This window comes from Camelus bactrianus, chromosome 3 (genome assembly GCF_048773025.1).
Source record: "Camelus bactrianus isolate YW-2024 breed Bactrian camel chromosome 3, ASM4877302v1, whole genome shotgun sequence".
In the NCBI taxonomy this organism is placed as follows: Eukaryota; Metazoa; Chordata; class Mammalia; order Artiodactyla; family Camelidae; genus Camelus; species Camelus bactrianus.
In genome coordinates this window covers 8,169,695-8,197,142 of record NC_133541.1, presented here as the reverse complement: position 1 = coordinate 8,197,142, position 27,448 = coordinate 8,169,695, and the positions used below count along the sequence as shown (strand labels likewise).

Here is a 27,448-nt window from a genome sequence, read left to right as displayed (position 1 = left end):
TGTGTTTTCTTTCACTTGTTCCCTTTGGTCTCTTCTCCGATTAGTGATCAGACCAACTAGACTTTCCCATTGTGTAGTCTCTGCATTTTTAGAGCCGCTGCCTAAATTGCATATTTTTTAGTTTTTGAATCTAATATCCTTGCCTCCATTCCTAACTCCTTCCCAGATGTCAACAGCCCTTTCATATCCCTAGGATGCTTGCTTTATCGTGTCCAGTGCTTGCTGGAAAATTTTTCAGAGCCTTGTGATCACAGATGAGGTCAAGTCCAGACTTTTTAACCTGTAAGTAAATTCTTTTACAGTTATACTTAATTACACCTTTCCCAGTGGTTTCTTGAGTTGCCATTGCTTTTCCTTTCTCCTTTCTTTTTTCCTCTTTTCTTCCCTTTTTTAAATTTTCCTCCTGTTGAGTTCGCTTGCTCATTTCTTACTCTTTCATTTGACACATAAACTATTGCCTCACATTTTAGGCACTAGACCCTCTGTTGCAGGCACCACGGTGAGCCAGGCAGATGTCAGAGCCTTAGGGTTCTGTCTCCCAGGAACAGAGAAACTGATCAGAGGCTCCATGGGAGTGAAGATGAGCAATACTGATTAGGGCCGTAGGGGGTGCTATGATCTCCCTGGGACACAACTGTCCTGTGCATCTCTGGTCAGATCCCTCCTGTGGTCTTACCTGAGCCCCAGTCATCTCTTCTTTCTCTGTATGAATACTTCCTATAACTCTACAAACACCTGTAAAGATCTTGCATCTGTGGCTGCCATGTTTAAAGACGGCATTAGTACTAGTTCCCTAAATGAATTATAAACTCTTAGAACAGATGATATATCAACAGCTTTTTATAGCTCCAGGGTCTTGTACTTATTTTGCTATAAATAAGTATTTTTTAAAATGGACTTGCCTGTAACGTGAAGAACTTTAAGTAAAATATTAAAAAGAATCAATATACCATACACCCTAAAATTTCAAAAACCAAATGCAGATGTCTATGTAGGTCAACTCTGATTTCCTTTAAGCAGAATCCATCTTCCAGTTCATGTCATTTCTCCCCAGTACCTGATAGTAGAGAAACACCATGGTTGTTATGCAAAGTTACTGCTTACATATGATCCACCCCATCCATTCACATCACCAAGGCCTTTCTGTAGGATATGTTATAGAATATGGGCATATTTCCATGTTAGATCTGTTTTTAGCATCTGTTTTTGTTGAAAGAGATTATTTCTGTGCGACACATTTTTTCCTCACACCAGTAACCGGATTTGACAGTTGTCATATGTGCCTGTTTAGTGATGTCACTCAGAATTATCAAATGCATGGAAGAAGACAGGCAGGTCACATGGTTAATTGTCAAGGATAATGATAAGTTTCAGCACGACTGGCAGGCAAGTCCCTGAAGATTTTTCAGTGTCAGAAATGAGCCAATGAAAGTTGCAAAAATGGCTCATAAAGCAGGGGCCTGTCCCTCTTCAAATGCTGTCATGTTGTAATAATCGGACCCAAGCTGAGGGTCATTTCATAGGAGTTAACAGTGCTTGTAAAAAACCTGTCTCTAAAGAGTGGCTATTTCCTGATTTCCCTCCTGAAAAAAAAAAAATGCAAATAAAGTCTAGAAGTAACGTGGCCTTCTCATCTAGAAAGGACTGAATGTTTAACAGGTCTAATCCTGGGGCCAAAATAGAAACCCAAAGGGCAGGGAAATGGAGCGTCCACTTTGAAAGAAGGCAAGTGGTGCTCCCGTGCTGGTTCTCGCTCCAAAGGAGGGCTTTTGTGATTTTTCCAAGTCTTCAGCTCTTTTCAGTCAAGTCGCACAGGAAATGGTCTTGTTTGCCTTCAGTGCTCCTCTGATGAATCATGTGAATGCTGTGTTATTTTCTGCCCAGTCCAGGGCCAAAAGGAAAATGCACATCTGGCCTGTAAATCACAACCAAGCACTGAAGCTTTGCTCCCTTTTTTATTGGGTGGCTAGCCCTCTACATTTTACACATTCTCAGTGTGGATTATGTGACACCTTGATGGAAACCTCCAGGGGCCCCTAAATGATCACATCATGGGACCTTCAAATCCTCCCTGAAATGGAATGTTTGCTACCTGATGTGAATTCTCTGCAGTCCCCAGAGGAAAAGAATCATTCATTTTTATCTTCTTATTTATTTATTTTTTTCCTGTTTAGAAATTGGCCCCTGGTTACGGGAGTTCAGAGCGAAGAATGCTGTGGATTTCTCGCAGTTAACATTTGACCCAGGACAGAAAGAACTTGTTGTAGGAGCAAGGTGAGAGATCTTACGTTTTGCCACCGCAGATATTTTCAGACTTCATTTTACATGTGTGCAGTTACACGTGAGCTTCTCTGCTGTAGGTGACGAGTGCTAAGTGATATGTCTTCTGAGAATGAAATTCCATATGCGTGTCATGAAGTATTCAACTACAAGCAGGATGACTTTTGCTCTTTACAGCAGATGTTTCTTGGCTCTCCCAGTGTGCCAGGAGCTGGTCTAACATGAATGAATTCATTTTATTTTTCCTCCTGTGCAACCTGAGAGGTAGGTATTGTCACCATCCCTATTTTAGAGATGAGGAAATTGAGGCAGAGAGTGGATAAATATGCTGCTCTGGGACACATTTTTTATATCTAATAAAAGATGGACCCAGGTTTCAGACCCAGACAGTTTGACTCCAGAAACCATATTCTTACCTTCTTACTGCATTTTTTAGCACAATTCTAGAGATCAAGAGACCTTGCTGTCCGTTCCAACGTCCACCAAGCCATTTACTGGTCAATTGAGAATCCAGGGAAGTTGTTATTTCTCTTAAGGAGAATGAGCTCCTGTGTCCAGGTCAACATCTGACGTTCCAGCTTGACATGAGGCCACTGGAACCCAATCAGGACAGATCTTGTGCCGTGTCCCTCATATTTAGAATCACTTCCTTAGAAAACATGCATCCTCTCTGCCTTCCAGTCACCTGTCCTGCCAGTGTGTTCTGTGGATGATACATAAAAAAATTTCATATTCATCTCTTAGGAAAAGTGATACAATAACTTGAAGAGGCCCTTTGTAGTTCGGACTCTTCTGGCTTTCAAGGAAAGCACTTTGGACAGAGGAGCACGTGTATCTTTCATGGCCAATTTCACTAGATCATGAAACATACCTTTCAGTGCAGGAGAGGTGGTGCAATTCCCACACAGACCTGAGTGAAGCTAGATCTGGCTTAGGCTCTAGACACTCTGCCCAGACATTGTACAGTTTCTAGAATCACAGCTTTTACTCTCAGATCTTAAGAAGATCTTGTCCATCCACCCAGCCCTTGAAGACGTGAGATGTAAGGTGGTAACTTTAAATGAATAGACAGAAGTTGGCTGGCACTTAACATGTTGCTTGTTTCTCTCTGATGTGTCGGAGTGCACAGCGAGGGTGCGGTGGGCGTATTTGTGGACTTTTGCTTACTTCAGCCCGTTGGGCACCACGTGGGGGATTTCTGATGCTGACTTCCGTCAAATTCCATCACTCGGAGCCTGGGTTGTTTATTGCAGGGCATTTTAACTGGTCTCTCGGCCCCCAGATTTTTTCCTCCTTCTGCATACCCTAGCCAACATCCTCTTTTAAAAATGCCACCTCAGTAGCTCCCCTGGATATGTGCCAGCTCTTTGATGTAGCCCATCAGACCCTCTGGCTTAGGGTCCCACCTCCCATGGAGACACACATCTTTTTCATCCTCACCTAGTCCAGGCCTATGGAATTATTTGTGTTGTCCACAACTGTAAAATGTCCTGTTTCTTGCCTCTAGGATTTGGTTACCTTTTTTTGCTTTCCTAGAATTTATTACCTTCCCACCCACGCAGCCCCATCCCAAGTTACCTACTTGGTGAACTCATTGTAAGGACCTGGCTCAAGGGCCCTTCACTGGCTGTGAGCTCTGCAGGGTCCTGTCGGCACCCCTGTCACCTACCTTTACTACTGCACTTGCTGCAGTTATTTCCCGTCACCTTCACCATCCCCTTCCCCACTATCAGTGACTTACCAGGTGGCAGAGGATGTGTCTGTCTTCTCTTTGTTTCTCTAAAATGTAGCACAGTTTCTCCTCTAGGTGGAAGCTCAAAGATACCTGTTGATTCACCGTATGTATTGCCAGAGTTTGATTTGTGTATGTGCCCGTCTGCATTTGGTAGGACACTTAGGGGAAGGAGGGACCCCCTGCTGGGGTAGCAGGTACAAATATGATCTCAGCTGATGTAGCAGAGTCTTGCGTCTCTCATTCAGCCCTAAAGAACTTTGGGAAAAGTTTTCCTGTGAGCTTGACTCAAAAGACTCTTCATTGTTTCTGGAGGTCCTTGATGCCACAGGGACAAGGCAGCATCTCACACACGCCTACACTCTGTAGGGGGTGGTCTTTTGGTCAATAACGTAGGTTCTCCTAATGAGGATGTGAGAAGCCACTGAGAAAACTGAGATTTAGAAGAGACAGCTCCATGGTCCTATTCTGGCTGCAGACAGCACCTGAGAATTGTTGCCAGGTGACACCTATCCCTGACGGTCTGCATCCCAGCATCCCTGGAGGGCTCCATCCCAGAGGTTCTCAAGGTCTCCATCCATCTCATCTCACCACAGTCCCAGCGCAGCCATGGGGGGATTGGACTAGCCACTGAGTCAACCTCGCATGCAGTATGGCATGATGACCAGAAGCCGTAAGATTGTCAGACAACACATAAAACTCTAGATGTGCAGGCAAACTTGAATATCAGATAAGCAACCCTAAGAGCATGGGCTATATTTTCTATTCTAGAACAGTACGTGGTACATCATAGACACTCAATAAGGAAATGAAAGAAAGAAGGGAAAAAAAGAAAGAGGTAGATGGATTTGTTTAACTGCATATTCTTGAGCCCATTTCAGAGTCTAGTTTTCTCATCTTTAGGATGGATATAATTATTGCTACCCCATTCAGCTGTTGTGAAATAATCCACGAAAAGGGATTGTCACACGACAGTCATCCTGTAAGCACGCAGTGGTGGGGAAGCTGTGTGGATGCCTGTGGGCTTTGGCATCCTCATGCCTGTGCATTTCAGGCAGGTGTCACTGAGCGCAGAGCATAGCAGTCTTACCTAAGATGCTTGGTGGGGTTGGGCTCAGAAAGTTTGATAGGGAGTGTGAGCCAGTTACAAAACTTTAAAAATAACTCAGCCCTCAGATTCCTGTTTGGGAGGGCTTAACCTAGCAGAAGAAGTTTAGATAGCAGGTGTTTATTTCAGAAATCTGTAATGGTTTAAATATATGAGCAGTGGAAAAATACAATGGTAGTCTTCTTGTTACTTCACAGTTAGCATTAGGCAAAGGCGTTTATTGGGCGGTTGCGCTTTCTACCAGTGATACTTGATGGTCCTGAAATTGAATTCACTTAAAATTCTTTGTGCTTTTGCAAAAAGCTCTCCTGCTGGGGAAAAACAAAAACCAAAAACCAAAAAACAAAACACTTAGGTGCTTTGTGGTTATGTAGTACCAGAAGGTAGTTGCATCTGAATTCATGAAAGTTCTGGTAATTACTTAAATTTACCATTTCCAAGGTACACATTATCTTTCATATTATCTTAAAAGCGTTGATATTCATCTCGTGTTTTACCCACATCTCTTTAAAAATCAATAATGTTTGTGTTTTCAATGATGAGACCCAGGCATTTTCATCTCAGGAAATGGAGAAAACACTGTAAAGCTTAAAGAAAAAACACAATTTCAGAAATAATCACAGTTAACCTTTTCAGTTATTTCCCTGCAGTATTTGATTTCTATTTGTTTATACTTTGGGGATAATATTTTATGGATGATTTGTATACTTCTTTGGTTAAAAAAACCCTGCTATAAAGTTTTATAAATTCCAAATGAAAGAATATATTGAGGTCTAGAGGATTTTGCGTAGATAACTATAAATGTAATGATAATAATAGTTCACAAAGTAGATACAAGTGTAAGTGTTTCTGTGCCTAGGACTGTAACAACAGATATAAGCATGACGGCATTCTATCCTCCAAATGAATCTGCTTGTCTTCAGTGTATCAGGATTATTGTTGTATGGATGACAGGTGACTCAGTGCTGAATCCAAATGTTATTCCAAATGGCAACTAACTTGGTCCACACACAGAGTGACGTCTGACAATAATCAGGGCATTTACCCATTAGCCATATTTTTGTGAAGCATAAATCCATACAATAGTCATGAAAAAAAGAGCTTCTCATCAAACAGAATGTGAGTTCCTTTCAGCTTTTCTGCTTATCTCTTGGGCTTTCATTTCTCTTCTTCCTGTAACTCGATTTCTGATCATCTTACTCCTCTCTAACAAGCTTCGGTGTCATATAAACATATAATTGAAGAGCATAGTCTTGCCACCTGTGATACTGTAGTAAGTACACTCACCTGTAAGCTCTCACACAGTCCAGGAGGTCCACCCATCTGCTGATGACTCAAGTGATGGCACTGAAGCTCAAAGACCCAATAATTGGGTCAGATAAAAATCATAATTGATGAAAAGTATAGGATTTATGTATGCCTTTGGAAATTTCAAATTTTAGCGCTATTAAAATTACACCCCTAAAGGGGAACTCTGTGAAGATACCAATTGAGAGTGTAATGGGGCTGCGTGGGCTGCCTGGATGCCTGACCCGATGTGAGTACCAGCCCAGAGCCGTGTGCCTTGTATGGACCATGCCCTTACAGTCAATGGGCCATTTCTGTATTTTGGAAGCTACTCCTGTATCTCTGTCTGTATGACAAATAGTATAGATTTCTAATCAGCATGTTTACTGCTAAAAAAAGAAACTAAAACCGAGCGCTTTCAAGGCAGAGCTCGGTCTTTGCAGCAGTCACAGCAAACTGGTCTTGAAAAATTTTAGGGTGTTATTTTAAACTATTGTTTTGCCCATGGTTTGTATCTACAAAAATAAAGATAAAAAGGAAAAAATTACCTTGCTTTTGGTTATGCTGGGACTGAATTTGCTTTAATAATTCCAACATATATTCCCATGAGATCACACTGAATGAATGGGCAGGCTTCTATTTAATTAGTGTAAGTCCCTCCTTTCAAAGTGATTTTGCCATTGGTTCATATGAATATCACCTTCTAAAATTAACCGATATAATTCTCTCTTTTTTTTTGGTGGTTATAATTCCTGTTTTTATTTTAAGGTTTTGCCTTAGAACTAATCTGTTGGAAGCAGTCTATAATTAAAAGGAAAACTGGAGATTTCTATGAGATCAGTAATTCTGCTTCTAGTAGCCACAACTTCTTTCCATTTTCCAAAGGACACAGTTTAGTCAAGTTTGTACAATTAAAGGTAACTCATGCTGAGTGGAACGAAATCAGCAATTAGGAGTGAATCCAAAAAGCAGTAAACCCCCATCGTGAAGAGAAATCCGGGTAATGGTGGTGCTGGCATTGTATTTATATTAATTATGACTTGGGAAAAGCAGCTGGTGATGGAAGGAAGGATGGTGCTCTCATTCCTGCTCTTCGTTTTTACCCCAGGCTACCTGGAACCTTTTTAAACCTGTACTTTTTGGTTTACCTATTTCCTTCTCCCTGTTGGCTCTTGATTTATAGGTATGTTTTCTTCTTAAGAGTCTCTTTGTTTATCTTCTTCTTTTTCTGCCTTTCTTCCAATAGGCCTGTTTGATTAATTATCCTAATCTGTGTTTTTAAAAAAATAGCCATTCTTTGTCTTCCTGCTTTGTTACCTTTTGTAGAATATTTAGCACACATCAGTCAGTGCACCTAAGTATCATGGTGGCACTTGGGGGGGAGGGTGTTCATTAGCATTAAGCTGCCTCTGCCCCTCCTTCCAGCTGCGCTGATCCAGTGGGCCGGAAGGTGGTCCCAGAGTGTGAGCTTTAAGACTTCCAACCATTGTGTTCCTTTTGCTGTTACAAAAAGCAAAGTAATCTCTGCATTTGTGTCTCTGCTGGAGGTGGGGAGAAGACAAGTCTGCGAGAATACTTACTTAGTTATAAATACACGTATAGCTTGCCCTTTCCCCATATTCCATCAGTGAGTCAACAACGGAGTGTGATCAAAATTAACCAGCCTCTTTACTTTGAGTGTGTGCGCTGCAGGTTCTGAGTGCAGAGAACTTTTTCCCAGCCAGACCCACAGAGGGTCCATCAGAATTCGTTAGTTCATGTAGTTACTCTTTCACGACTCTTTCCTCAAAGATTGATCGAACCTATCTCATGCCAGGAAGTAGCTTAGGCTTGGGGAAGTGAAGATGCAGCAGAGTCTCTACCTGATAAAGACTTTACAGCCTAGTGCAAAGGTTGGCCTCCTGATTTTGTAAATAAAGTTTTATTGGAACACAGCCACACTTGTTCATTTGCATATTCCCTATGGCTGCTTTCCTGGTTTAACTGCAGAGATGAGTGGTTCCAACAGAGACCACAAAGGTGAAGTATTATTATTTAGACCATGAAAAAGTTTCCTGACTCCTGGCCACCTGGGTGTGAGGGACAGAAGCAATTAAGTTCTCCAGGGAGGCCTAAATAAAGGGCCCAGGAAACACCAAGAGTAGAGAAAGGTGATGGACCTTGTGGATGAAAAGGACACGCTAAGAAGTTGCTCTTTTAGCCGGGCCTTGGAGAGGCATCGGGAGTCTGGCAGGTGGGAGAGTCTTACTGGCAGAAAGACCAGAAAACAGGGAGGCTAGAGATCCTGGTGAGGTGGCAAAGAGCTCATCTTGACTGCACCTGTTAGTGACTGAGAGGAGGGGTAATTGTAGGTGAGGCTGAAGCTTTAGTTACCTAAAGAAGAGCTTGGGTTTAATCCTCTAGACCAGTGTTGCCAATTCCAGCAGTCATGAGCATGGTCTGAGAAACCTTTCAAGAAATGCCAAGGGCCTGCCTTTCCTCAGATCGTTTGAATTAGACTTTCTGAAAGTAATGTTGGAATCTTTGGTTTAATCAAGCCTCTGGTCATCCACTGGCCTGGCCAATTTGAGAATCTCTGCTAAAGACATTAGGTGCTCAGGAGATTTCTAAGGCCACGTATTTCCATGCTCAGATTTGCTTTAGGAAGGTACTTCGACCATACAGTGTGCAGAATGTGCTGGAGTCCAGAGAGTTTGGGGGTAGGGATGCCAGCTGGGGGCTGTGGATCAGGTAGAGACAACTTAAAGTCAGGCAGTGATGGTGGAAATGGAGATAAATCAGATTTGAGACGTTTCAGATCTGGGTTTGACAGTGACTGATGGAGAATCACAACTGCTGGTTGAGGGCAGGGGTCAAAGATGAGATTTGGGAGCAAGATTTGAAGTCTGTCTTGTTGTGATGCCATCATCTGGGACTGAGCATTTGGGAAATGAGCAGTAAATCTTGATTACTTGAAGATACATGAAACATAACCTCAGATTTTGCTAACTCTGAAGACAGCCCAGAACGATCACTGTATATGGAGATAATCTGAAGGGTGAATATTCCTAGGAAAGCATAGGTTAACAGAATCATAAAGTAATTCAACTGGTATTTTTTCAAATGAAAAATGATCTCTATTAACTAAAAAATGGAAAATAACAAATCAAATACCCAACGGACCAGGAAAAGCAGAAGTCATGAGTTAAATTGAGAGCAGTAAGTCATTATCTGTAATCCTCAAAGCACTTAGAGATTTGCATATAATATTTAGAACATAATGAAAATTAATTATCAGTGTGATTATTGACAGTATTGATTAATAACTTTGTCCCTAAATATGCTTATGGGAAAAGGTTTTCCTGATTTCAAATCTCTGAAATTTACTAACAACATTGGTCTTAACCATTGCATCCCACTAAAAATCCATTTCTGTTATTTTTTCCTACTTGAGAAATAGTAAGAGGTTATTTATCTACTTCTGTGCCTTTTAATTGTGGTATTTAAAGTTACAAAAGTGCTATAAAAATGGTTCAATTTTGATTTTGATGTGTTCTTTGAAACTTATTTCTTTGGGATGGATGATGAAATAAGCCAGTACGATGTGGGGAGAATGCGTACTGGACATACATGGTAATAACAACAGTAATAAAATCAGAATTATTTTAAATGTTTTCTAGCCCAAAGTACAGATATTTATTATTGTTGAGGAGGGTTGGAAAAATTCTGAGGAGGTAACTCATAATATGACCATATTCTGCATTTGTCACCAAATTTAAAAATATATTAGCAAAGAAAACATTCAAAACGTGATCTAAATGTGATCTAGATATTTAAATATAGTGCTATATTTAAAAAAGCTTGGTAATACTAAACCTTAATTAAACTCCCAAAAAACTTATGGAAAAAATACAATAAATAGATTTTTTGGAATGATTATAATAATAGAAAAAACAAAGGTTCCTAGATTTTGTTTGGAATCAATCAGCATAATAAATGTCTTAGGAATAGCAATTACGGAGAGGTTGGTGAACTACCTGAATTGGTTATGTGATGAAATTAAATCTTTAAAAAGCTATTGAGATGACTGAGGCATTAAATATTTACATGTAAATAATTAAAATAAGTTTTAGAAAACCATTTTGTGTTGTAAAGGATATAGTTATTACTTTTCCTTTGCTTCAAAGTCACAAATTTGTATTTTAATCTTTAAGTCGTCAATGCAATTGAAGCTTCGGGTGTCCTGTAGGAAGTCGCAGTGTCGGGCTCTGTGCCAGTGGGATACTGACGACAGTTAGGACAGACTTGCGCAGCAAGTAGAGACCACGGAGCGGATGGCTGGCGCGGGTGCAGGTGGGGCTGGCTTTACTCTCAGATGTGCCCAAGTGGTGACGGCTTATGTGCAGTAGGTTTTGTATTCAGATTGCTTCATGAGCAGTGGTGATCTAAACTTTTATTACACAGCAAAAATGTAAGTTTCTGTCACCGCTGTCTAAAACGTTTTCCCTAGGTTTACTTGATTTTCTTGTCTCCGTTTTCTCTGTGCAAAGTGCAAGCCTGTCTTTCTGAATTGTTCAATCTTCTGCTCCTCGGTTATAAGCAAGCCTCTAACGTCCGTGTTCAGTAAGAACTTGGAATCTTTTTCTTTGATTTTATAGCTAGAGTCATCAGAGACCAATTGAGTTATTCTAAGAGAATGTCATTTTAAAACACCTGTGTCTTTCATAATTAATGGAGGTCAGAGTTAAGTTTTATAGTGTCTCTGGATAAAATGAGTCATTTACTTAATATGCTCATGATGGCGCGGCCTTTTCTTTAATGCTGGCTGAATTTTATTACTTTGCATGAAGACGCGAATGAACTTTGTCTATTAAGGCCCTCGTGGCTCCCTCAGAGAATATATTGTTGTGCTTAGTGATTTGTGGCTAATAGGCCACTGGGGGAGGTGATGGGGTGCAAGAAGGAGTTATTCGAGTTTCTAGTCAAAGAGAAATACACTCTGGTGAAGAGGGAGAAGACACGCGCAGATGTCTAGTGGGGAAAGGATAAATGGTCTTCAGAACTGTCAGTTTGTGTCTGCCAGATTTAATGGCTTTGTGATTTGAATTATTCAGTTTATTGGATCTGTGTCTTCCTCATATATTACTCCTTAAAGTAACATGGTTACTACATTTTGCATGTGCAATGTCAAATTTTATTCCAAGGCATTTGAAAGAGAGTAGGTCCATACCAGGGGAAGAAAATCCCATACTTTCATTGACTGTGGCCATAAAATTGAACCTTTGCAGCGCGGTTAAACTCTTGCTTTGTACTCCTGTAATGAAAGGGGAAAGTGGCAGTATAGACCAACTCCCCTGAGACACACAACTAATACACTCAAGAAGCCCGTCTCTTAACCTCCTGTCCCACTGCCTCTCTCCCCGAAGAATGGCAATATTCCTTATTACCAGCTATTTACATCTAGGGGTGTTACGAAGATTAATGAGACCACTTAAATGCTTTGAGTTGCTCAGAGCATCGCCCTACTAGAGAAACTGACCCTGTATGAAACATTTGGTTAGCATTCCCTCTTGGCTGGGAGCCAGAAGCATCACTCCTTCTTGTTGGAAACGTTGGTAGCCTTTCTTGTGAACCTCGCGTATATTGTTTTCTCTCCTCTGTGTGCTCACAATTACAAGATAAAGCGGTTGCCTCTTCTGTAATGCCCTGGAGAACAGCCACTTGCCGGGGACCATAGATCTTACTTTAGTGTGTGAGGGACCCAACATCTGGGAATATCCATTTTTTTTATTCCCTTTAGAAGATTTTCTTTCTTTTTGTAACCTTTAACTTCATAGGTCATTGACCTAAACTGTGATGAATCAAGCTGTCTTGGGAGATTTCTGGTCCCTCGTGTTGCTAGCTGGATTGGAATTTTCCCAACAGCAAAAATATACTTGGAGTTGTATTTGAAACCAAATAGTTTGATGAAAAGATTTTGAGAATAGTAGAAGCTACACTGTGTTTTGTTAGATTCGTAGGTTCCAGACATGTGATTAGGGAATTACACACATTTTTCATTTGTATTTCATTTTTTTACAATTTTTTAAATTGTTGAAAATCGTGAGAGAGAAAGTGAATACTGGAATGTGTAATATTAAATATTTCTAATATAGAAAAGTCCAGCAAGGCATTGAATTGCCCACTTGGGGTTTGTGTCAACATGGTCATGTATTAAACAAATATTCGAAAGAATTTACCAACGCTTTGTCTCCAAAATCAAACAAATGAAAAAAACAGCAACAAAAATGTAACCAATGAACCAACAGAAAACTAGACCTTAAATAGACATGGAGGCTATGCAAGATTATACATGGTTCCAATAAGGCAAGTTTCAAAACTTTCAAATCATCTTAATCTACTGACTTAATGATTAACAAATATTACATGTAAGTATAATTATTGAATGCATTTTTCTTACATCTTTTGTATGCTGAGATTTCATTTAAGATTATTGAAATATGGTACTCAGTTGCAAAAAATAAAAACACTTGAAAAGTATTAGTCAGGAATTTATTGAAATATATCATGATAACAATTATTTCATAAGATGGCCGTGTGTTTATCCAACTCTGTTGCTCATTTCATGTCTCTAAAAAGGGTCACAGTCTTTTAGGAATTTGTGTCAAACATACTGACAGATTGTATAGTTTAGCTCTTTCATTTCATAAATGAAGAAACTTGGGCACTCTTAAAATAAGTATGGGTAGGCAGTTTTAGGAAGAATTCGTGTGAAATAAAGAGGGAGAAAGGAGGCACCAGGAATTAGCCAGACCTGTAGGATTAACATGTTCTCTTGATGGGGAGACATATGTCACAGTCAGATCACAGCCCCAAAGGTGAGAATCACTTACCTGCAGCCAAAAACTTGTCATTAGTTCTGCTAAGATTTGAATTGCCTCAAAATGATTTGTAAAGGTACCTGTGAATGAACATGGCGACGTGAAATAATTGTACTGTAAGAATGATTCCTCTGTGTGTGTGTGTGTGTGTGTGTGTGTGTGTGTGTGTGTGTGTGTGGTGTCAGTTAAGTTAGGAAGGGGACATTGGATAACTGATTGGTGAGGCCCTTTGGCACAATGGGATAAAGGACACCAAACTGAGAGGTCTTGTTTCTAATCATAGGACTTTCTCTGAATCCTAATAATCTTGGATAAATCACACTGCACCTGTTAATTTGCAGAAATTTCCTCATCTAAAAATTGAGAGGTATATACTCTGTAATATACAGCCTAGCTCCAGAATTCTTGGATTCTATTTTTTTTTTTTAGGTCAAAAGCAATTGAGGATAGGTTAAAAATCACCCACGTGCATCTCATAACCTAGAAAATACCAAAGGAAAAGTTCAAATCTTGGGTGCTTTATCTTCATTAAGGTATTGGGCATAGTGATGGTGGTGGTGGTATCTCATAATTACTGGGTTATTTTTCCTGGTTAGCACGCCGCTCCTCTCTGCCCCTTCTGTTCACCTGTTGAATACCTCTGCCATCATGATTGATTCCTGATGAGTTGGATGTGAGGGCACCAGAGTTCTCAGGTGTCTGGGGAAGGAAGAGTAAAAGGTTGAAATCCACTGGTAATGACTGGGGGAAAAGAGAGGTGCCTTTACAGGGAATGGAGAGGCAGAAGTGGTCAGCAAAGTTAGATTTGGCTGGGGAGATGTAGACTGACAGTGTGGCATGTTTGTCATCGTAAATCAATGTCTTCCTGTCTTAGTCCATTTGGATGGCTGTGACAAAATGCCACAGACTGGGCAGCTTATAAACACCAGGAATTTGCTTCTCACAGTTCTAGGGGGTGTAAGTCCAAGATCAGGGTGCCAGCCTGGTTGGGTTCTAGTGAGAGTCCTCTTCTAGGCTGAGATGGGCTGCTTCTTGCTGTGAACTCACAAGGTGGAAGTATGAAGCCTCTTCTATAAGGGCACTGATCCCATTCATGAGGGCTCCACCCTCATGACCAGATCACCTGCCAAAGGCCCCACCTCCTGATACTATCACCTTTGGGGTTTAGGATTTCAACATAGGACTTTTCGGGGGACACCAACATGCCGATGATAGCACTTCCCCGCTGGAAAACACCTGAAAATTGGACCTAGGGGTTTGAGAGGATGCTCTCCACACCTCCTGCAACCCTCTCCACAAGCAGAGAGAAGACTTGGCACTTCTCTCTCTAGCTGTCCTGGCCGTCGCACCACAGAACACCATGGACACTACCACCCTCTTTCCTCAGTGGCATGAATGCACTTCCAGCTCTTCCTTAAGGTATTAGATCTGCCTTTCTAGAATGTTCCCAGAGGCAGATACTGTAGTGTGGGCATGCATGCGTGTATGTGCGTGGGGCAGGGATGCGGGAGAGAAGAAAAGGAGAGAAAGATGGCCTTGCAGTATCATCAAATCTCTCAAGTAATTCAGTGATCACAGTATGAATGGGTTCTTTCACTATGAATATTTACAGAAAAAATCTTTTTTAAATTTCAGAGTTTTTTTTTTTAGTTGAAGTATAGTCAGATGACAACTTTTTGTCAATTTCTGGTGTGCAGCATGCTTACCCAGGCAATAGAAATAAAAGCAAAAGTGAACAAACAGGAACTAATTAAACTTACAAGCTTTTGCACAGCAAAGGAAACCATAAACAAAGCAAAAAGACAACCTATGAAATGGAAGAATGTATTGGCAAGTGATGGCGACTGACAAAAACTTAATTTCCAGAATACATTGACAAAAGCTTAATTTCCAGAATATACAAACAGTTCATACAACTTAATAACAAAAAAAACAAACAACCCAATCCAAAAGTGGACAGAAAACCTAAACAAAGAATTTTCCAATGAAGACATACAAATGGCCAATAGGCACATGAAAAAATGCTCAATATCGCTATAATCAGAGAATAGTCTTTCTTAAAAGAGCCAGTGGGTTTGAAAGAGTGTGATGACCTGGTCCCAGAACTATGACAAGATAACAGTGTTGTCTTCTTTCCAAAAATCCCATAGTGCCACCACCATCCCTACTGATAAATGCCCCCAACACCTGAACACAAATAAATAAGCATTCTTGTGCCTGTAACCTGCCATTGCTGGAGGCCAGAAATGTGCTTCACTTCTGTGTGCAATGGAAGATATGCTGAGAATTCCATCCCATCTGGAAATTTTAATATTTTCCATTATCTCCCTAAATGTGACTACTATTGAGCACTGACAATGGGTCAGATGCCATTCGAAGTGTTTTCCTTTGATTTAAACCTCACCACAACCCTAGGGTGTAAAATGACTATCAGCTCCGTTTTGCAGGTGAAAAGATAGAAGCATAGGGTGCCTAGCTTCCTTCCAGAAGTTGTCTTGTGATGGATCTTTGGGCTTTGCACAAATATTCTTAACTCCTGGGCAACGCTGCCTCCCATAGTGAAGTAAAGGAGGAGCGGTGACTGCTGGCAGCTTCCTGCAACCAGGAAGCCGGTGATGAAACCAGCATGAGAGTAGGGAGCCCTGATGCTCATGGATGGAGGCAATGAGTGTGCGATGGCCAGTGATGGCGCCCGGTGTCACTTGCAAGCCCCTCATATGGAAGATTCATCTCTGTGTGTACAGATTCCCAACTTCTCTTAGAGGAGTTCTTGGCATTTGTTTCACGTCAGGTGAAAGCTTGGCCACCCTCCAAAGGCTGGCCAGCCTCCAGGGGTGCCTACCTTGGCGGCTTAACAACACTTTTCCGTAAGTGCGCTGAGTTTGCATTCCTCCCCCTTCGGGAAGATGCACCCATTGGAAACTTTGCTTCTGCGTGGTGCGGGACTAAATAGAAATATTCTGCTGCCACATCCCACCCCCCAAGTGCATCCTTCATCAGTTCAGGGGAGAGGGCTATGGTTCGTCTGTGATAGAAGAGAGGGGAAGCTTCCCCCTGTGGTTTTGTGTTGGAGGCACCCTGTGTGGAGCAATGCTTCTGGTGTTGTTTCAGAGGTTAAACTGGAGGTGGAGGAAGAGGGTGAACAGGCCATTATAGTGTTGGAGGAGGTGTTTTTCAGAGTACAGGATGCAGTGTTGCCGTAGTTGGGCACAAATTGTGAGAAACCTAAGTGCCCAGCGGGCGATGCCTGGGACTCATGAGACCACTCTGAACATGGTCTGGGTCCCTTTCCTCCCTCCAACAGGACAGTGCGCACACGTGCTACTGGAGAGCAGCCTGTCCCGGCTGGAGTCCTCCCAGTGGTCTTGCTCTCCCCGTCTCTATCTGCACCACAGAGACGTTTCCTGGTTCTCTCAGGGTGCTGCCCTTGGCCTGACCTGGCTGTCACTTGTCCCTTCTGCTGGGATAGCGTGTTCACTTCCAATGTCTACCCACCTCCCCAGAGAGTGGAAGTCATTTCATCTTGTTTCTTGCCGGTGTTGGGAGAATGTTATTCTCTCAGTGCCGTCGCGATGACTAGTGGACCAGCCCCTTACCATGTTACCTTCAGCTTTTTGGGGACCCCTCGCCACACTCACGCAGTCTTAGTGTCCACTTTCCACCTGATGCCCATTTCTCCCTGCCATCCTTGTCACACCGAGGCTGACTCTCCTCCATCTATCCCTGGAGCGCTGCTCCTGCCACACCAACTTCTCCTCTGCAGGAAGCTAAGGAGGCCTTCATTCATGAGTTAAATTGGAGGCCAATTCATTGTTTCTAAAAGCTGCAACAGCAAAGTCTCAGGTGACCATGTGACCGATACCTACCCCGTGCCCGTTTTCACCCCGTGCTCTGCTGGTCTCTGTTGTGTGTCTACTGTTCTTCGCCTTCATTGTTGAAAACTGATCATTTCCTTTTCTCTGATTTCCTGTTTCACGCTTGGGCAGCCAGAGCTGAATCTTTGAAATCCTTGATGGTAGACCAACAAGTTCGTACTTCAAAACTTATTACACACTGAATCCATCTAGCAAGGTAGATCACTGTCATATTTAGACCATTGCTGAATTCAAGACCTGGAGGTGTTTCAATTATAAAATATGGTGAATATAGGTTGATGGGTAAAAATGAAGAATTCATGAAGAATGGTTTTATATCATCTTGCTTAACCTAAACTCAATTTCAGAACCAAATATCCATGTCCTTTTGTCCATTCCATATAGATTGAGAGCCGATTAATAATTTAGATTTCTCTTAGTCACCTATCACCCCCTTATTCCGTAGTTTTCCTGCCAATCTCAAATGTGTGTTTCTGTTAATGTACTGAATGCCTCTTTGAACTCTGAGTTCCAAGCAAAACTGTGTTACACACATTCTTAGCAGGAGAATGCTTTGAAAGCCAAAAATCATTAAGTTTGTTTTTTTCCCTTGTTCTCATAATTTTTATAAACTGTGGTTTTTTGGCTCTATTAAAAATGAAACTGCTCTCTTTTTGTATTTTGTAGAAACTACCTCTTCAGGTTACAGCTTGAGGATCTGTCTCTGATCCAGGTAGGTGCAATTTATTTTTCTCAAGCTTTCATTTTCCGTTCCAATTAGCTCTCTGTTTCAGGGGATGAAGACAGATGTATGTGAAGGTATAAATCAGGTCAGGGCGGGGGTTCCTTTCCTCAGCGGATCAGGCCACAGGATGCTTGGCTGCCCTATTTGATATGAGGCCTCATCTGCTTTAATTCCCAATTAGCTCTCTTCCTACTGTGTGGCCTCTCTTCCTTTTTTGGGGTACCATCCTGATTTACTCTTCATCAAATGATGGATAATTCAAAAGACGTTTCCTCCATGTCAGGGAGTGGCCTTTTCCCCCTAGTTAGAATAATCATTGATTATATTGTTTAATGCATCTAGCTGTCATATGCTTGTAAAAATCAAGCCCCTTAGAAAAACATCTTTGTTTCTTCTTTATTATTTATAATTAAATAAGTGTGACTATATGGATTAAAAACCACATACAACAAAAAATTAGTGAGGATAGATAAAAATGCATTTTACCTACTTCTGTTTTGAGGGGTTTGGAGGAGGAGCCTGAGATCCTTGTGCCTGGATAGAGTGTTTGTTTTAGTGGCAGATCTGAACCACAAAGGCCCACTTTACCCTTTCAGTCTTTCAGAAGGATCTGATAGCCAGTCTCCTTGGAGAAGCAGAGGATCATGGCCTTCTTCCCAAAACTCTGAAACTCCCCATGGCGTATGCCAGGATCCTTCGGCTGTGTGTAGTTTGGAAAAAGTTCTTTAATCACCCTCATGTGCTAGAGTTCTAAGAAGTGACTGGAGAGAAGTTTATATTATTTCCTTCTCTTTGTGATGCTGGTATCATGAACATTCAGACAACTTTAGAGCTAGGGTTTCATATCAGATCTGAGTTTTGTTTACTGGCGTGTTAAAGTAAGCCAGTCTTCCAGGAAAGCTAATATACTGATAAAGCACTTTGGAAACCAATAGATCTGGACTTGTTATGTAGCTCCACGACTTCCAGCAATTGCAGGTTTCCTCATCTGTGAAACGGCCACAAAACACTACCAACCCCACACTGTTGTTGCTGGAATTAAATAAAGTAGGGCATGCACAAAAGATAAGGCGTAGTGATTTTGCAGCAAGTATTAACTGCTTTTGTTTTTTAAAAGTGATCACAATAAATAATCGCTTTTTATCGTAATTATTTCATCACGCTGGGCAATTAATTGTCCTTCCACTGCAATGCAGTATATAACTGAGGTTTTATATGAGTTGATCATTGGTAAAATTTTGATTGCATTCATAAGAAATCAGAATGACCAGCAGTTTAGCCAAAATACCATTTTAAAGCTCTGATTTTAAAATTATCTTTTACAAAATACATAGATCATTCAATAGATGGGATTATGCTCATTTTGATTCTCATGGTATAATATATTATTTGATATATTGTGTGTGCTAAAAAAGGGAAATGTATAGGTGTGTGTGTGCGCATGTGTGTGCACGCGTGCATGCACAAATGTGTGTTTACATATACATATTCATTGATTTCCTGGTTTCCTAGCTCTCTTGGCTGAGAGGGTCTAGAAGCATTGTCATTCCAATCGCCATGAGCACACTTAAAACCAAGTACTTGGTTTCTAAATTTAAATCGCCACTAAAAGGGACCAAGCCTTCTTGGAGAAGTAGCTGATTCCAGCAACTGCGTAGCAAAAGTCCCAGATAAGCTTGGAAGATTTGTTTTTTTCAGAAACTGAGGAACTATTCCAAGAATAATAAGAGCAGGTCGGAAGGACAAGAGCCAGCTTGAAGTGAGCTCACTGAAGAAATCTGAGACACTTCGATTTTTAAAATAATAATGATAGTGTCGGATTATAACACACTGAGTAAACTCAAAATCCATGAGTATATACTGACTTAAAAGTAAATGAATGAATAAACAAGTGAGACAAAAGGGACTAGTCTCCTTTACTCTAAAATGCCAACTGATAAATATTGAAGGATGATTTAATTTGAAAATTCTAGTTTGGCAACCATCATACTGAAAACTGATCCAGGCAAAAAAAAAAAATCAATGGATGCTAAATTTCTGGGTGAGAGTTTGATGATGATGAAGGTATTTATATAGAGTCTCAAAGTATTTACCTATAAGATACATATTAATTACAACAGGAAAACTTGTGACTTGATGATGAAGAAACTTGGCCAGAACTATGCTAACTGACTAGTTAAAAGTAGTTTCATTAGTAATGGGGCAAAGAGCTGGTATAAACTTCCTGATCAGATGCACTGACAAGGCTGCAGCAAGATTTTCATCATATTACAGCCAAAAAATTGTAACCAACTTCATCATGAGGAACCATCACACAAACCCAAACTGAGGGACATCCTACAAAACACCGACCTCTAGTCTCCAAAAATTACTGAGTCATGAAAGGTGTAAAAAGAAAGAACACCTGTCCCATCATAAAGGAGAAAAACAGACTAGTTGATTACATGAAACGCTCGATCCAAATTGCATCTTAGAACAGAAAACTTTTTTTCGTGTTACAAAGGACAACTGGCAGAATTTTGATATCTGTAGAGAAGGTAGAAGAAATGTGTTAATATTAATGTCCTGATTTTGATAAATGTAATGTGCTTATGAAGGAGAATGTCATTGTTCTTCCGATAAACCTTCTGAGATAATAGGAGTGAAGGGTATTGTTTCTGAAACTTATTCTGAAATGATTTTTAAAACTACTATATGTGTATGTATTTATATGTGTATATATATATATACACACATATACCTACATGCATACACACATGCATACACACAAAGAGAAAGAATTATAAAGCAAATGTGATAAAAATGTTAATGGGAAATAGTCTAGGAATCTAGGTGAAATGTTTAAGAGAGTCCATTGCACTTTCCTTGCAACTTCTCTTGATTTTATTTCAAGATAAGTAGACATAAAAAATCGGGAGATGCATTTGTATTATTGTGTGTATGATGTTATTTTAGGGGCAAGGAAACTCACTGTAGTTTTCCCATTGTTGCTTCTCATTCTCATGACAACCTTTTAGTGGAAATCAGATTGAGGTTATTGACGGAATTGAAGTGTTCTTGCTGAGGTATGGAATCCCATCACTGCCTGTTAAGAGGGAGAACAGTGGGCTGGCGTGGGGCCGAGCAGGGAGACAACCAGCCCTAACAGCAGATGTCAGACATGCTGGTGCCCTCGGTACACACAGCACTACTCCTCCCACATTTCTTGGTTGTGTACAGGGTGCAGGAGCCTACTGATCACTCAGCGTGGAGAGAGAGAAAGCTGGGAATTTCTCAGGACAGACTGTTTTTTCTTACATGTCTCCAGTAAAGTTGTCCTTTTGATTTCTATGAATGTTTTATTTTAATTTAAGTGACTCTTCCAAGGGTACCAAAGAAGACTAGGCACACTGATAAAGAAAGGGTAACCAGCGTTGTAATTGGCACTGTCCAGTAAAAACGCCCTGTGAGCCACGTGGGTAGTTGAAGATGATCTGGTGGTCCCATGGAAACAAGCACAAAGAAACAAGAGAAATTATTTTTAATAATATATTTTACTTAACTCATTATAGGCAAGAAGGCATCATTTTAACATGCAACCATCGCAAAAACTCACTAAGAAACGTTCCATCCATTTTTTAATTGTATTAAGTCTTTAGACTGCGGTGTGTCCTCCACTCACAGAGCACGTGTGCATCTGAGGGCTCAGTGGGGCTGCCGCTGCCCAGCTGGACGGTGCACTTACAGACCAGGAGGAGAGGGAGCATTTAAGATGTGTCTGCCTTCAGTTATGTTGCAGAAGCATTATTTTCTCCAGGGACCATAGGGATTAACTTGGATGCATTAGGCTAATAATTTTCTCCTTTTCTCTTTCTTCATAGATAGAAAATTATTATTTAAACATGGGAATGTGAGGAAACTGAGACCAGGGAGGATAAGCACTTTGCAAAAGGAGAGAATCAGACTGAGAATCAGGGACAGCTCCTCCTTCACCCCAGCCAAGGCTTCGTTTGCTCTCAGCCCTCTGTGCCGGATGCAGGTCCACCTCCCGGGGGTGGCTTGAGTTGTCTGTGTTCCTCCCCATCACCTTGGGGCCCTTCCCGGTGTCCGTAATGCCCAGCTGCGCATAGCTTCCCAGATGAGAGGCTAATCCTCAACTTCAGCATCTATTCCTGTCCTCTCTCTCGTGAACACTTTTACCCCGTCTTCTTCTCCGTCTAGAAGACTGCCAATCCTCAGGTCTCGCTGTAACTGTCACCTTCTTGTAACCCACCCTGAATCTGTTTGGGCTGGTGGCCCGCCAATGCATTCATAGCCTCAGCCTTTATTTCTGATGAGCATCTATTGTCTCAGATTGAAGTTCAGTCTGTGCTGTGAGGGGCGTTTTATTTCCTGGTCTCCTCAGTATTAGATTAGAGTTGCTCATTAGATCAGGTTACCTGGCAGGTGGTAGACTCCAGACAAATGTCTGTGGAAGCTTTAACCCCTTAATATTGAATAATATGCTTTCTCTGCAACTTTCTAAAACTTACCTTTAGCAGGCTGTGGGTAAACGTCATATTTTGTTCCTAAATTCAAGAGAAGGAAAGTCTTGCAACCCAGAGACTAGAGCAATGAGGGATGCTTGTTGAAAGAGGCATCTGGAAACATGTGCATACTCTCATTCTATAGGAAGATTCTAGGACATTAAAGGTGATTCCGGACCTGGCCCATTTCTTTCTTGCCAGGACCAGTACCAGTCACCTGTTTGCCCCCGCATTCAACGTGCTGGTTTATGCAGAGAAGCCAGCACAGTTCCAGCCATAGCAGGATACCCCTTAGTGCAACTCTCCGTTTCCTCCTCCTCACCCCGAGGTGGTCCACACACGGTGGCTTGGCGATCCCAGTGTGTGTTGTTTAGTGAGAGGAGAAGGGGGAAGTTTGGGTGTTGGGCTCTGTGGAACCGTCCTGAAATCCACTAATGAGAAAAATGAACCTTCATGAAGTGGCTTTAGGATGAGAAAACTAACCTCAAGCTCAGATTGCCTGATTAGCCTGATCTTGACCACAGTCTGGAAGTGGAATCAACAGAATCCCGATTCAGAGTTCTTCCCCCCTTTTTCTCCCTGATAAATTTGAGACATCACTAAAGCAGTAAAGATATGAACAAGGACAAGGCTGGGGCCCACGATGACTGTTATCCTGAGGGAACGTTGTCTGTTTGAGGTTAAGTCTCTTAGCATCACCGCAGGAACATTCACATATAAATAGGCCTCGAGGTAAAATGGCTCTATTTGGAATATCTGTGATGGTTTTCCAAATGCTCATACCTTAGCGCATGACAATGAAAGACCAAAAATTGCTTTTAATTTAGGGAAACAAAACCTGACTGGAGAATTGAGTATTAACATGACATCACCTGTAAGGCGTCTTCCCACTCGGAGGCTGTGATCAGTTTCATCGCGGCTCACCAGGTGCTGGAATTTAGCCGTTACATCTTGAAAACCAGTCATTTTCAGCCTCAGTGACAGAGGACGTGGGGTTTTACCATTAGGCGTGTCTACTACTTCTTGTCATAATAACAAATTCGACTCTTCAGCCTCACTTTTCTTCCTGCCTTGATCACAGCAGTTATTTCGTAAGGACAAAGCTTTTTGGAAAATATAAAAATGCAGCGGCTTCAAGACAAATCGGCCACATTTGCCCATCTGGGATTGTGCGTGGGTTGGCCCCAGGTAGATGTGCGTTGAGCACCGTTCTAAGAACACAGAGACAGCGGCTCAATTACCCTCCATGTCTGCCTAACATTCTTTTGGCAAACAGCACAAAATCCATTTTTGTATTGCTTTGTTACTGAGGGAAAGGAATTCACAGCCTGTTTCTCACTCACAACTGCTGGAATAAGCATAAAAATTGAAAGCTATGTTCCAATTTGCCACCTGCCTCTCTATGGTTTCTAAATTGAAAACTGTTCAGTCTCCGAAAACCTGGTCAATATTGGTAGAGAATTCTCTCGAAGGTTAAGGTAAATGTTAACTTTGTTTCTTGTATATTTGGGTTTGGGGAATTGAGTTTCAACTCCAGTCAATTTCTGGACCAGTGTTTCTCAGCTAGAGGCTGTCTTACCTGCTGGGAACATCTGGTTGTCACCACTGGAGGGGAAAACTGCTACTGACATCTCGTGGGTAGAGACCAGGGACACTGCTCAACCTTCTGCAAGGCACAGGACGGCCCCTCCCTGCTCGACAAAGAATTCCCTGGCTCTGAATGGTATCTGCACCAATTAGATGGTCACTGCCTCAGCTTCCACGTGTTTTGAAGAAGCCACTTTTTGAGTCTGTAATGTTAACATCACTGAGTTGAATCTGGAAGATCTTTGATGTGCTTGGGAAATCTTCCTCTTTAGACGTTTTCATACATTTAACCAAACACATGAACCCTCAGTGGCCATCTCTAAAGAAGCTCCTGGGATTCTTGAGTTTAAATTGCTTCTTTTTATTAATATGAAATTAGATTTAAAAATAAATGGAGTCAATTTATAATACCAGTACCCTCTCTAATGGGTCATAACAATTTGATATCACTACCCTCTGTGGGAATCCTTCTGTATAATTTAAAGAATGATATATTAATTAATAATGTAGAATAACTATTCAAATGAGATATTCACATTGATTAATTTTTAAAATCTTGTTTTATATTTATATTGGACAAGGAGAGATTGTCTCCCGTGTAGTTCTCAAAAATCATGATTTTAAACTTTATTTCTTTTTTGCCTTCCTTTATTAAATATGTTCTTGAAATCATAGTGTAGGAGTGGCAGGGATCTTAGAGATTGAAGAGCTTAGAGATCTTTATTAAAACCTTTCAGGCTTAGAAAACTAAGACTTGTCGATCATAGTTACAGTTTTATTGGAACACAGCCATGCCCACATATTTGCATATGGCCAGCCCATGGTCACAGAAATAAATCTTATTGGCACATGGACACATCCTTCTCTTTGGATATTGCCTATGGCTGCCACATCCACTGGGTTGACCAGTTGTAACAGAGACTGTCTGGGTTACAAAGCCTAAAGTATTTACTATCTGACCCTTTAAGAAAAAGCTTGTCCCCTGTTACGGTACCTATTACATTCCGAGTTCTTACCCATTGTTTCCTGGGTTGGATGGGTGAGCACAGTACGGTGCAGTGTAATTCTTTGTTTTGGTTTTTGCTTTTTTCAGACAGTTCTTGCTTGGTGTGCTTGACTCCCTGTGCAATCATTTCATGGCCTCACTGGACTGTGACCCGTAGGCTGGGAGCCAACAGTGTAACTGTTCATCTCCAGATTCTTGGCTCTTACTTCTGCTCCCTTGATGAAAATTTCCTGTTAAGAGCTACTATATCTACCTATTTATTCAGAATAAACACATTTACTTTCCTTTTCTCATAACTTCCTGGAGGATTTATAGTTGCTGATGTATATTTTATACAGATGAGGACTAAGATTTTACTAGTTTTAGAGAATATTAGTAGAGTTGAATTAATGCTGTTAACAACAGCCCTTCAGTCTCAGGCAGCTAAACACACACGCAGAAGCCTTATTTCTTCCATACATGGCCGCTGTCCAGCACGGCGGCTGCAGGGGTCTCTGTTCTGTGGTGCCATCTTGGAGCCTGAGGCATTCTGTCTGTGTGCCTCCATCCTCAACCCGTGCCCCCCGGGGCAGCATGGAGAGAGTGGAGCATCATGCAGAGGAGACTGCAGGGGCCATGCCACGAAGTGGTGCACCTCCCTTCTGCCCCTATTCCAGGGGCCATCTCTAGGTCACATGGTCTCAACCGCCTGCAGGGAGGCTGGGAAATAAGGTTAGTCTGCATACCCTGCAAGAGGCAGAGAACTTGGGCATTCAGACATCAGTAGGCATTAGCATTAGCATGGTAGGCATTCTCCCAGACGGTGCTGGAGAAACAAGATTGGCACTTAAGGATGCGCTTAACTGTTCCTGTTGTCTGCCTGCACCCCCACCCCCCCGCCCGCCATCCCAGTAATTCTCATTTTCTACTACACAAACGGATTTATTCACGCTTCTATTATTTCTGTAAATAACAAAGCAGGGATACTTTGAACAAACCACTTAACCTCTTTGGACCTCAATTTTCTTCGTTGTGCGTTTGGAGAGGAGAGTCCGGAAGAAGAGCAGACAGGATTATCCCCGCAGTCCCTCAGCATTAAAATCTTAATGTGCGCCGTCCTTCTGTTTACTCTTCCTCCTGTCACTGCTTACATGACTCCTGGATTCCTCCTTCTTTAAGGAGAACTTTCCCCATAATTGGAAACTGGGCATCGAGCTCATTTGATGTAACTTTAATGACCTCGTTTGTCATAAGATAATGCTGACAACAACAGCAGTGATGGCAGACAGCGTTCTGTGCCCTTACTCTGTTCTCAATCCTTCACATACATCATCGTGTTCTTGTTTTCTCAGTAGCACCAAGGTGTAGGTGTTATTTTCAGTATTTTACAGCGGAGGCATTGAAGCTTGGAGAGTTTATGTCATTTAGCCAAGATCACCTAACTGGTATGTGCAGAGCTGGGATTTGGACCTGGGCATGCTGGACCCCAGAGGACAGTCTCTTAATCACTAATGTGCTACTTCATTGCACTCATTAGCACTGACTGAGGTACCACTTAGGGTTGACAACTGGCTTACAGTGAATATAACTGTGAATTTATAATTATAATTTGTAACTGGAGTTTAAGTCGGGCTCCCTGGAAGGCTGACCTAGGGATTCATAAGCTTGTACTTTATTGAGGGTAAGTTCTCAGCAGGTCAGGGCTGAGGCATAGGGCAGAAAGGCACCAGACAAGCATCTGCTCTCACCTGGAGTTCAGCATCAGCCTGATCCCAGGGGGGCTCTGCAGCATGAACAGAATTTCAGTTGATCCCTTTTGTAGCAAGCGGTGATGATTTATATCCAGTTCCTCCCTTGTTCCTTCAGTCATCAGCAGCAAGTTTTTAAGTTTGGTGGGATGTGGTGAATATCCTGGCAGAGTGGCTCTCATTGGCCAAGAGCAGTTCTCCAGAGAAGGGAGCAGCCTGGGTCAGTATCAGCCAACACCGACTGCAGCCAGAGGAAAGTTCACCGTGTTCTTAAGGGGAGTTGGGCAGGGTACAAGGCGCACTATAGAATGTGTCACTCGGTGTTTTTAGGTATCATACTTGGGCTTGTCCTGATGCTCTAGACTTTGACTGCACAGACACTGGTCCCTACCACCAAGGAAACAAGATGTTTTTATATCTTTGAAAAAAATATAATACATACTTGATTATTGAATGCATTCTATTGTGTTGTACCTGCTTTGCTTTTGAATAAACTTCCCTGTCCATTTCTGAATTTATGCTTCACTTGCAGCCTCAAACACTAAATTGAAGATGCATGAATATTTTTCTTAGTCATGGGTATCGTTTAGTTTCATGAAATGAAGTCAGGAAATTTCTGTAAGTCGATAGCAAACACTGTCTGACAATCACAGGCTGCAGACAAATGGAGAGGTCCATTTCATTTATCTAAAATGCATTTCTACTTCTATTTCAGAAGTGGCCCCAGTACCTGACATAACTGTTGAATGATGAGCAT

General features: G+C 41.5%; 1 protein-coding gene across 4 annotated transcripts in view; it reads left to right on the top strand.

Moving 5' to 3' along the window:
* SEMA5A (semaphorin 5A) overlaps positions 1–27,448 on the top strand; it is a 444,304-nt gene that overhangs the window by 192,146 nt on the left and 224,710 nt on the right. For all 4 annotated transcript variants that reach the window (XM_074356161.1, XM_074356152.1, XM_074356145.1 and 1 more), the window contains 2 exons: positions 2,175–2,274; positions 17,809–17,854. In XM_074356161.1, the coding sequence (XP_074212262.1) occupies positions 2,175–2,274; positions 17,809–17,854 (146 nt within the window). The remainder of the gene's footprint in view (positions 1–2,174; positions 2,275–17,808; positions 17,855–27,448) is intronic.